At 41.5% G+C, this 10,838-nt stretch overlaps 1 protein-coding gene across 1 annotated transcript in view; it reads left to right on the top strand.

Moving 5' to 3' along the window:
* The first annotated feature begins 932 nt into the window (after positions 1 to 932).
* Positions 933 to 10,838, top strand: part of SMARCAL1 (SWI/SNF related, matrix associated, actin dependent regulator of chromatin, subfamily a-like 1) — a 37,051-nt gene continuing 27,145 nt past the window's right edge. The window contains exons 1-5 of the mRNA XM_010293696.1: positions 933 to 1,800; positions 2,484 to 2,534; positions 5,203 to 5,463; positions 6,658 to 6,708; positions 10,619 to 10,799. Of these exons, the coding sequence (XP_010291998.1) occupies positions 933 to 1,800; positions 2,484 to 2,534; positions 5,203 to 5,463; positions 6,658 to 6,708; positions 10,619 to 10,799 (1,412 nt within the window). The remainder of the gene's footprint in view (positions 1,801 to 2,483; positions 2,535 to 5,202; positions 5,464 to 6,657; positions 6,709 to 10,618; positions 10,800 to 10,838) is intronic.

The raw sequence follows: 10,838 nt of genomic DNA on the forward strand, positions 1-10,838 counted from the left end.
TGGGTGGTCCTTGAGGGCGGACGGGGATCCCAGCCTGCCGGGTGGGGGCCGGGACCTCAGTGGAGTTTGGGAGAGGGGAACGTGGTGCCTGGGAGAGGAGTGGGGCAGGGAGTGAGCCTTACTTCTTACAGGGTGGTGAGGAAAGTACGTTTTTGAGTGCTGGTCTTTTGAGTGGCCGCCAGCGAGGAGGTGGGCAGCCCCGGAGCATAAAGCAGGGAGCAGACAGAGTGAGGCCAGTTCTTGGGACATGTGGTGTGAGCCAGGTTCTCGCTTTTATCAGAAGGTCCTTGACCTGCAAGTGGACTTTTCTCAAGGCAGGAGCTGACTCTGACCTTTGCAGTTCAGTATGTATCTGCTACATGCTGTGAGATGCCCAAGAACTGGAAGGTGATCAGGAAATATAGGGTGTTGTCCCATCTTTGCTGTTAGGTACCAGAAATATGAAACACTTCTATACATGACTGTAGAGATGTAGCTTTGCTTGCGTTTGCAGGGCTGTCTCCGCAGTGCGGGATGTCCCTGTGCTTGGCTATTTTCAGTTCTGCTGGGATTTGAAGAGAGAGGTGCTCAGAACTGTAGTGGAATAGGGACTTTCTCCTTTTTCCATGTATTTTATCTATGTCGGACTGGCATGCAAAGCCCCAGCAGTGGTTGCCAGTATATGTTTGCTGATAATGGCTCAGCATTGGGCTGATAGCTTTGCTGTACTACTAGGTTTTTGTGTAGGATCAGTTAATAATATTCAGTCACTAATAATACTGAGTTATCAATACAATAAGCATTTTGGGGGGGGAACAGACTTGAAACTTCCTGTCTCTTTTTGCTGTTTTGTTTTTTGTAGACTGGCCACCATTCCTGTAAAGCAGCAGGTGCCTCTGTGATTAATTCCCAATGCAAGTTTTGATTCAGATTTGTTGTTTGAATTGTTGAAGATGTCATCAGGCCTTACAGAGGAACAAAAGAGAAGAATTGAAGAGAACCGCCAGAAGGCTTTGGCTAGGAGAGCAGAGAGGCTAGCAGCCCAGAGAAGTGGGCAGGTGGGGCTTGCTGGACCTCAGGTGAAAGAACAGAGTCCAGGCAATTGGGGAAACTTGAAGGAAGAAAATCATGTCAGGTTCATTAGCCAGCACGAACAGAATCCAAACAGTCCTGTGGAGCAGAAGAGCTATCTTCAGAAAGATTATAATCATTACACTGCAAACCAACAGATGGCTGGTTCACAGGGAGAGCAACAAAAGAATTGTTCAGAGGACTCGGAACAAGCAGGTGTCATTAAGCAATTCCCTACAATGATCCCAAATTCTCTGAGTTATTCCCGTAAACATTACTTAGATGCCGGTGGTCAGGAACACGGACAACAAGCTTTAATTAATCTTGGTACATTCCAGCAGCCCAAATGCTACCCAGCTTTCGAAAACCCTACAGAACCATCTCATCCTAGATTAATTGATAACGGGCAGCCTGACGGTAGTAAAGTTTTACAAAGTCAGAACAAATCTGCCATAAAATATGTTTCACCACCAAGCAGCACCACTCTGAGTGATTCAGAAATGCTGATAAACACAAGCAGACCAACAGAAAGAGAAGGGGGAGGTAGTGCCTCTCAGGCCAGTGGTAGGATGCAGAAGCTGACCAGCTCTGCTGGTGCAGGCTCTACTTTTGAAGCTGCCTCTTGCAAGAAGGCACATAGTGTTACAAAAGGAAAATGTGTGAAATATGGGGAAGACCGATTCCAGGTTGAAATAGGGTATAATGCTGAACTCATTGCTGTGTTTAAGAAGATACCAAGCAAAATCTATGGTAAGAATTGATTGTTTGCTGCTATTTCTGTTTTATGTTGGATTGAAATTTCAGTGTCTGCTGGAACTGTAGTTCCTATATGCTCTTAGCAGTGCAGCTATTGCTGGGGTAGAATATGTGGTATTAATGGGCGATTGGAAAAGTAAAGACAGCTGAAATTGGAAAGAATTCTGGGCATAAATAGCTTGAGCTTGGATTTAGCCAAGAAATCAGAAGCCATGCTTTATGAACAGTGCTCTAAGAAGTTTAGTGACAGCAGCTGGTCAGAGTCTTTTGGGATTGAAGGAAGAGAAGTTATTCATAAATTGGTATGGGAAAATGGGTCACCTCAGCTGTAGTTCAGAGTTGAGCTGATTCTGTTAACTAGGTTACTGAGAGCAGTGGAGTCTCCACCTTTTGGCTTGCTTCTCATCTTTTCTCCCTAACTTTTTGTTCTATTCTACTTTTGTTTCCTCCCATGTGTTGCTGCTCCCTGTGAATTGCTGCTGCATTCTTCTTGTCTTAGTATTGATATGCCCTATGGCTTTTTTGGTGTCATGTACCTGTAAACTTGGACATACTGTTTTTCAGACGTGTGTCAAAAGGTTTGCATGAGTAGATTGAATTCTTTCTTACCTCCCATGAACATTATGCGACACCACTTTTTTTCTACCCCAAATTATTCATATTCTGCCTGATTTTAGATCCTGCTATGAAAAAATGGAATTTCAGCCTGGAAGATTACAGCAGTTTCAGTAAGTAAATGAGTTGTTGAATGATAAAAAAGAATCCAAATCTTGACCCTCTTCTCCTGGCTTCCATAGTTATTATTTAGCTTTGTTATTGTGTGGAGTAATAAAAGTAGTGCTACTCAAACATAATGCCCATCTTTTAGGCATCTAGCTCATAACAATTTTCTGACACTGTAGTTGATTAGAAATAACTTGATTTTTCAGGTAGTCTAAATGCACAAGTTTAACTTTTTCTGCCATTGCTGAAATTTTCAGGAACCAACAAGCCTTATCATAGCAAAAATGTCTGCTGTGGAGGTACTTCATATGAATCTGTATTGAGAACTGAGTGTGTTCCACTGACTAATGCTTTATTTCTAGGTCCATTCATGTATTTTTCTTTTTTTGACAACTATTTTTTTTTTTTTTTAAAACCTTTTTTTCCTGTTAATTTTGGGTGCCGGAAAAGGGAAAAGGGCAATTCTCTAGGGCTTTGAGCAAGACTGAGAATGGATTTGCCTTTTTTGGCATAACACGGATGGTTTTATCTTTTTTTCTCTTCTGTCATTTTGTTCTGGAAAGATCGAAAGATGATAGAGGCAAACACTTCAGGTAAGCTTTTCAAAAGCACATTGTATTGAAGCGAGTGATAAATCACTATTGATTTCAGTGGGAACAAAATTAGGCCTGTGTTGAGCACTGAAAAACCCACAGTTGAGTGCTGGTATTTTAGCTTCCCATGTGGGTTGCCACACATTTATAATTTAAATGCTGCTGGTTTGCTTGAACTGTATCAAGTACAGATGAGAGCAGAGTCTTCTGCAGCAAAGAGCTTGCAAATGAAGAGGATGTTTTTTAGAAATCAGGCTTTTTTCCTTAAAGCTATCAAGTATATGAGTTCTCTCAGGAAAGTTCTTGACACGTGAAGACAATAGGTGAACATTGGACAACGATAGCAGGGGAAAAATACCCTGAGGAAAGGAACTGACTTAAAAGGGCCTTAGTTTGAAGTCTTGTAAGAGTAAAAACAATTATTTTAAAACTGCCCAGTGTTAGTTTTGTTCTTCTGAATAATGTTGTCCTGTATTACATTTCTTTCTTTTACTATAAATTAAACATTTCGGAATGTTTAGAAACAGATATTGAAATAAGAGTAAAATATGGATTGGTGTTTTGTTTTCCCAGTTTCTTTCAGTATTAGTTGTAGAGATGAGATCTAACTATATGATGCTAAAACAGTATCATCTAAACTCTTTTGCTTGGTGCACTGGGAGGAGAAAGTTTAAACTGGTGGTTTCCTAGTCTTCTACTTTAAAAATTTTAAAAATTAAAAATTAAAAAATAAAAAACTTTCACTTGCTGCTTTTAAACTTTTTCTTTGGAGTAGAAATCTCAAATGCTTGAGTTTATTTTGGAAGTCACTTTTTAGAAATAAAGTTGGAGAAAATCCAAATGGCTTACTAACTGGAATTTAAATTTGTTTGAGTATTTGTTGCATATCAGTAAGCTGGACTATTTAAAAAGCAGCAGGATGGATCATGATGGGCAGCTAACCCTCAAAGGACTAGATTCACCTGCGCTTACTCTAAAAAAACTACTGGATCGGCGAGGTTGCCTCTCTTTACAAATACATGGAGGCAGAATATGCTCAGTGTTCCCCTGCTCTTGAGTCTAATGGACTCTGGAGATGCTAGTGAATCCTTGTGTTGCTGTAGTACCTATGAGTTGGAGTCCTGGGGATGAAACTCATTATTTTGGTGCTGTAGAAGTACAATAAAAAATGGTTCTTGTTCTTTGACCATTGCAGTTCAGCTATAATAATAAAGAGGACATATGGGTATAGATTGGTAGAGAGACGCAGGGAAAAGTGGAATGTTTATTAGTGTGGATAGCTGTAGTCTCAGGCTAACAGCTGTGGAATGCTGTGTCCCTTCTCTCCCTATGCCCTGGGATCATGACAGAGGTGGTTGCTAGTGATTAGCAAGATGGGAGTGCAGATGGCTGAGGGGAAGTACAAGTCTGACTGTAAGACACTGTAGAATAAAGGGTGATGGACTTAAATTGTAAAAAAGGAGATTTAGGGGTTTGGACTAGGTTCCTTCCTGAAATCATTCCTACAGTATTGTGAATATACAGCATTCTTCCTAGATGAGATTGCATATCAGACATTGACATGAGGCAGGAGGCAGGTATTTTTAGATCTTTCTCCTTTGCTGTTTGCAGAAACTTTACCATTTTTTCAGGTGCATACTGTTGATCACCATGCCCCTGTCCCTGCAGCTTTGTAAGTGAAAATGCTGTATGACTGTGTGGAATTTACTGTTGAATGTGGTTCTGCAGATTGCCTGCCCTGGCCTAGTGAGCCACATTTTGGGGTTGCTGATAGAGAGGGAGCCTAATGCGGTGACAGTGCTGGACAGGCCCTTGTTCACCCATGGTCACGTTCCCTCTGCCTGTTCTGTATTCTCTGTGGAAAATCCCACCAACCTGCTCCTCCAGGCCATCACTCTCTATATTCTTTGTCCCTGTGAGTGAAAGCAGGGAATCATCATTCCTTTTAAACTTGAAGGTGCATGGCTTGTTTGTCATCCTTTTGTCCTTTCTCTTTCCAAAGCATCCTGTGCATCTTTAGTTTATCCGTGTTCTTTCTGATTAATTCTTCTCTCTGTATGTCATGCTTTTTTCTCCCTAGTGGAAGCAGCAAATCAACTTTCATCAGTAATTCTGGAACCACTGGAAGGGAAAAATGCAGTTGGCTTGGCATCAGGCTCTCATTTCACTGATAGTAGGGTTGATCTGAAATCCCTCTTGAAGATGTGTAAGAACTGGAAGAAACCTTCAGCCCTTGTCAAAGGGAAGTGCGTGCTGATCTCTCGCTCGCGATTTGAGGTTGATGTGGGGTATTCTGCAGAAGTGATTGGAGTGTTCAAACAGATGGATTCCAGAAATTACGGTGAGTCTCTAGTTATTTCTGCTTTTTTCTAACAATGATTTTAGGACTGCTCTTGGAGTGCTGTGAATGCTTCAGAGCAGAGAGGTTGTGTGAATACATCCCTCTGAAACAGCATGAGAGCATGTGCTTTGGTGAAGATTTTGAGAGCTCCTGTAGTGCTGTTATAGTGCTGTATCTGTGTCCTGTACTTTACTCCATGCCAGAACATGTCCTCTTTGGGCCTGTAAGCCCAGGTGATGTTTCAGGACTCGGCATGATTACATTCACTGTTGAGATGGGATGTGCTGATAATTTGCCAGCAGTATAGAGGCCATGCATAAGTTCTTGTCTTTATTATAAAATGCAGTTGGACATTCTCATATTTCTCCTGCTTTACTGTGGTGTATAATGGCTGCAGCTGCCTGAGCAAATTAAGTTTACTAGCAGCTTTACTGATGATTTTGAGGCAAGTGGAACTGTAGAGCACTTTTTATGTTGGCATTCAGATTTCAATGGAAAAATATCAGTTTTCCCACCTGTAGTGTAGGAATGAGGCACAGAGTGATGAGGTGACCTGCACAGTGTCACGGCAGATCAATGACAGCACGGGAAACAAATCCTGGAGCTCTTGTTCTTTGGGCAGGGCCCCACCTGGCTCGTTTTGTCTTCAGCTAACTCTGTATTCACTCTAACCTTCCCTGGAAGTTGTAGGCAGGTGCTACCCAGGGATAAACCTGCCAGACTTGTCTGGCATTCATGTTACATTTTGGGTATTGATGAATTGGGGAATTTCCTCTGTACCATCCTGAGCACATCATCTGTAGGGTACAGAGGTACAATTGAAAGTGATTGTGTTACTGACTGAAGTCAGAATTTGTTGGTTAACAAATAGGAACCTTCTTGCAGTGAAGAGAAAGTAGTTGCCAAAATCCTTGGGCAGGTGGGTACATTACAATGGTTCATTAGGGGAGCTGTCTTTGGCTTGCTCTGGTGATACCACCACTCTAGATGTGTGCTTATACTTTTAAATCTTCTTCAAGCTGTTTGCTTAATGTGAAAGCAAACAGAGGAGAATTGATTGCAGGACAAGGTAAGAATTCTTTTAAATCTGTTCTGAAACGCAGAGGGTATGGATGGATAGCCATGTTCTTATGGACAGAGTATTCAGTCCTTTACAAAAGGGACTTAAGACAGTGTTGTTTGTAACTATTGCAGATATGAACACAAGAAAGTGGAATTTCCTGCTGAAGGACTATCCCAAACTAAGTGAGTAGCTGTGTTTTCCTGGCTAGGGCTATTTTCTGGAGAGGCAAATTAATTCTAACTTTATTTCTTGGATGAAGCCTTTCCACTCTGGGGAGGTAAGTTGCTAATGAACCGCAAAGCAGGTGTCTTTCTGTTTTGTCAGACATTTACACTGTTTGCCCAGACTCAAAACTTTTATAAATGTGTGTTATTCATGGCAGTCCTTTAGGGGCCCATCAGGAGGGTGGCTCTGTTTTGTCAGATTCTGCACTGAATTTCTGTGCCATTTCTTAGAGCACATGGGTATATTTACTATCACAAAGTTACTTTTATTGCTTATAATGTACAGCATCTCTACTTGAACTAAGGAGCTGCAGGAGAATGGATTCATCTGTTCCTACTTGACAAATTTGAAGAGGTCAGCATGGTGGCTGCCAGGCCTTCCTGTCCTTACAGAAATTCTGTCCTATTGACTCTTCTTAGCTATGCTCCCCTTGTCCTCAGTGCCAGCCCGCCTCGCTTCCTTTTGTGTGTGTATCGATGCATAAACTGGCACAGCCACTCCTTGCTTAGAAAACAAACGCATATCAGGCTGTTTTACTTCCAATTCTTCATTTTACTTACTTATATAATTTTACTTACTTAATTTTACTTACTACAAGATTTAAGTAGTGTGCATGGTGTTGTGCTATTTCATTTCACACCCAGCAAATTTTGTTTTTCAGGTCAGAGCACTAGGCTTTCAAGTCAACTGATGATTGCTGTAACTGTGGATAAACTGGTTGTTACAGTTTGGGTGGTGACTGATTTTGTTCAGCCTCACATGTAGGCTGGTGATAATGGCTTTGCAGGCAGCACACAACTCTTTCGTTTTTAATTGATGTAGGAGGCAGGTTCGAATTCACGTTGCTTCTGTAGCTGAGTTGATTTTGAGGCAAACAAGAAGAGCTGCTTGTTTATCTTCCAGAAGTGTGCAGATCTGCTTGAAACAGAAGCATTCTGCTTGAAGCAAAATTTCACATTCTACTAAAATGCTTCGGTGTTGGTTGATGAATGTTTAAAAGAAAGCTTATCAAAAAAATATTTTTAAGAGAGCATTATATTTTCCCTTTCAAGTGGAATCTAAGCACATAGTGTTGCTACAATGTTCATTTCTTGGTAGAAGTTGACCAGTAGGCTCCTGCCTTTATGCATCTGTGTAATGCTGGTAGAACTGTGACTCACTGAACTGAAATGTAGAACTGTTGTTTGTTGCGTTTTGTTTTGTTTTTAAAAAAAGGATGCCACTTTGAAGAATAATCCAATCTCAGCAGCATGCTCCTATCACATCTGCTTCTTAGTTTTTTGTTTAGTTAAGTTTATAGAGTGCTTTGAGATGGATAGCATTACGCAAATCCTAAGTATTATAATTGCTATTTATCATCCCAGTTGGCCTGCTGTGTTTGCCTTGGTACTCATGTGAGGGTATGTGGCTGTGGAATTTGATTGGGATAAGCTTCAGAAAGATAATAAGCAAGGTGCTTTACACGCGTGCTTAGAAAGTGTGACTGAGTGTTTCAAAGCTGAAATACTGCTGCTCAGAGTAGTTTTTGTCCAGCATGGGCTCCTGCTTCCATGGGATACTGAAACATGTTTAGTAATTGAGTATCTGCCTGCTCCTATGGTGCATGTCTCAATAACATTAGTAATGGTTGTAGGGCTGAAAGCCACATTGTGGGGCCTTGTAGGAATGCCAGATCATGAAAACAAATGAGTGTGTCTTGGGGGAGAGTATTATGAAACTCCAGGATTGGGAGGTTGACAGGCCTTGATTTCAATGAGAGCTGATGATCACTCTCAATTTGCTAAAAGGGCCTTTTGTACGTGCACAGGCCCTGATCCTGAAGCACATGCTAGGCAGTCTGAGCAAACACATCATCTCCCAGACTGTCACACTCTGCCATGCTGGCTGGCAGCTGAATACATCACATGAAGTATTCAGAATCCCACAGATTTAAGGAAAGCAAAAAAACAATTTCTCTGTAAATATTCTTGCAGGGTACCATTTCTGAGGGCATTTGAGGCTTACAGCACGTGCCTTTTTGACGAAGACCATTTGCTTTGTGCATGTTCATTTACCTATGTCAAAATATAAAAAAAGACATTTAAAAGGCTGGTTGCCATTTCCAGCAGAGAGATGTTAGCTGGAAACTGTTTGTAGAGGTTAATGTTTCTTTGCCTAGTTGCTCAGTCATCTTTATATAAAGGTCACTTCAGTAAAAAATGTCTGTTGGATGAATCATGCTGGTGGCAGATATATCTTAATCACTCTCCCAGCTCATGTACAGAACAATAGCAACAGAATTATCAGTGAGCAAATTGTAGCAATTATGCTAACACATAGCTCAGTCTGAGAGTGTAATAACAAGCTTGTGCTGTACTTCGGTTGGAGAGAGTTCCTGCTATTGAAGAAGTATAAATTAAACTGGAGAGTTTAAAAAGTTTGGTCATTGCCCAACCACAAATGGAAATCTTTTCATATGTATATTTCTTGGAATTGCTTTCCCCCTTCATATGGCAGGGGTCCATCCTGCTACTTTCATCTTGGAGATAACTGAAATGAAAATACCTAACTGAATTCTGGAGGTGCATGTACTGCTGGTATAGTGAGTTCTCATTTCAGGTTGCATAGCTCTGGTTGTTTTTGCAAAAAGTTGTTTTATGCCTTCCTGACTCATATACAAACCAACCACTAAATAAATTAAAAAAAAAAAAGCTTCCTGCAATAAAGGATCTGTGCACGTGCATTTGTGTTCCTAGTGTAGAGGTGTCTTTTGTTTCTTGGTCAGTGGTCAAAGATTGATTACTGAACATGTTTTCCTGGTCCCAGCTCACCGCATATTTTAAACTGCTATTTGTTTTCATAAAAACTTACTGTTGGACTAAAAAGAAATACTTTTATCTTTTTGGGATAGGATAGAGAGGCTACTGGAGGGGACTGAAATAAGGTTGTCTAGGAGGAGAATTGCCCTGATGCTTGTTGTGATGCACGGGTTGAAAAGGTGAAGGCCCTGAGGTCTTTGCATAATGGAGGCTAGGGATCCCATTAGTTCGACTGCAAAGGTTTTATGCTGCAGGTAAAGTTGAGAGGCTTCATGAGTGAAACAACAGTAGTGGTGAGGGACTCAAGTGGCTGCCGGTGGGCTGGTTCTGGCCCGCAAGCTGCCTCAGTCCAGGAGAACAGCAGTGGACACCAGCTGAGCAGGGAGTTGCCATTGGTACCACATCCCTGAAAGACGGCTGTCAGAGCACTGCTGATGGTGGTACAAGAGCAATTTCTCTGAGTCTTGAGGTTTTTGTTTTTTTCCTGTTTTCTTATCCAAACATGGTACATGAGGGGTGATAAAGTGGAGACAGAGACAAACCTGTGTGAATTTGGGAACAGGAGAAGAGAGTTTTCAAAGCTGAAGATGTATGATCTTCTTTAGCTACCTCTGTCTCAGGTCACTCCTGATCACTCAGGGATGGTGGAGACGTCAGAGGTGTTTAATGCAGAATCCCAAGATAAAGATGCCCTTGCCTTCTAGGCTTCAGGAGCTCTTTTGTTCAAATCCATACTTTTATTTCTGAGTAAAGTGTGCCCTAAGCTGCCCTCAGTGTGAATAATCCAGCTCCAGCTGTATTTGTAGCAATCATTTCTGAATGATGGCATTAGACTTTCAGTTTTTTATAACCAAGTCTAAATATGAGGGGAGGAGATGTGATTCATCATGCAGTTCTGAAATAGAATTCAGGGAAGAGGCCAGGCCAACACCTGTGCATGATGCAGTGCTTTCTTGAGCTGTTTCAGGATAGGAAATTATATTGTTGATGAGTTTGAGGGTTGTGCCCTGACATCCATAATGTAAGTTGTGTATGTTGCCCTTCTGATAAACTGCTCTGTTCTTTGCAGTGGAAGTGTTACAGAGCCTTGTGTCAGTAGAAGTGGAGCCGCTGCCCGAGGCAGTAATACAAACCTTTGCTGCTCAAATGCAGAGATCTACATCACAGACAGACATTCCTGATGCTGACCTTTCAGTAGTGGACTCTGAAATTGTGACGAGCCTCATGCCCTTTCAGCGGGAAGGTGTGAAGTATGTCCTTTTTGCATGCTGTTAAGAGCTACTCTTTCC

The sequence above is a fragment of the Phaethon lepturus genome, unplaced genomic scaffold, assembly GCF_000687285.1.
Source record: "Phaethon lepturus isolate BGI_N335 unplaced genomic scaffold, ASM68728v1 scaffold39468, whole genome shotgun sequence".
NCBI classification, from domain to species: domain Eukaryota; kingdom Metazoa; phylum Chordata; class Aves; order Phaethontiformes; family Phaethontidae; genus Phaethon; species Phaethon lepturus.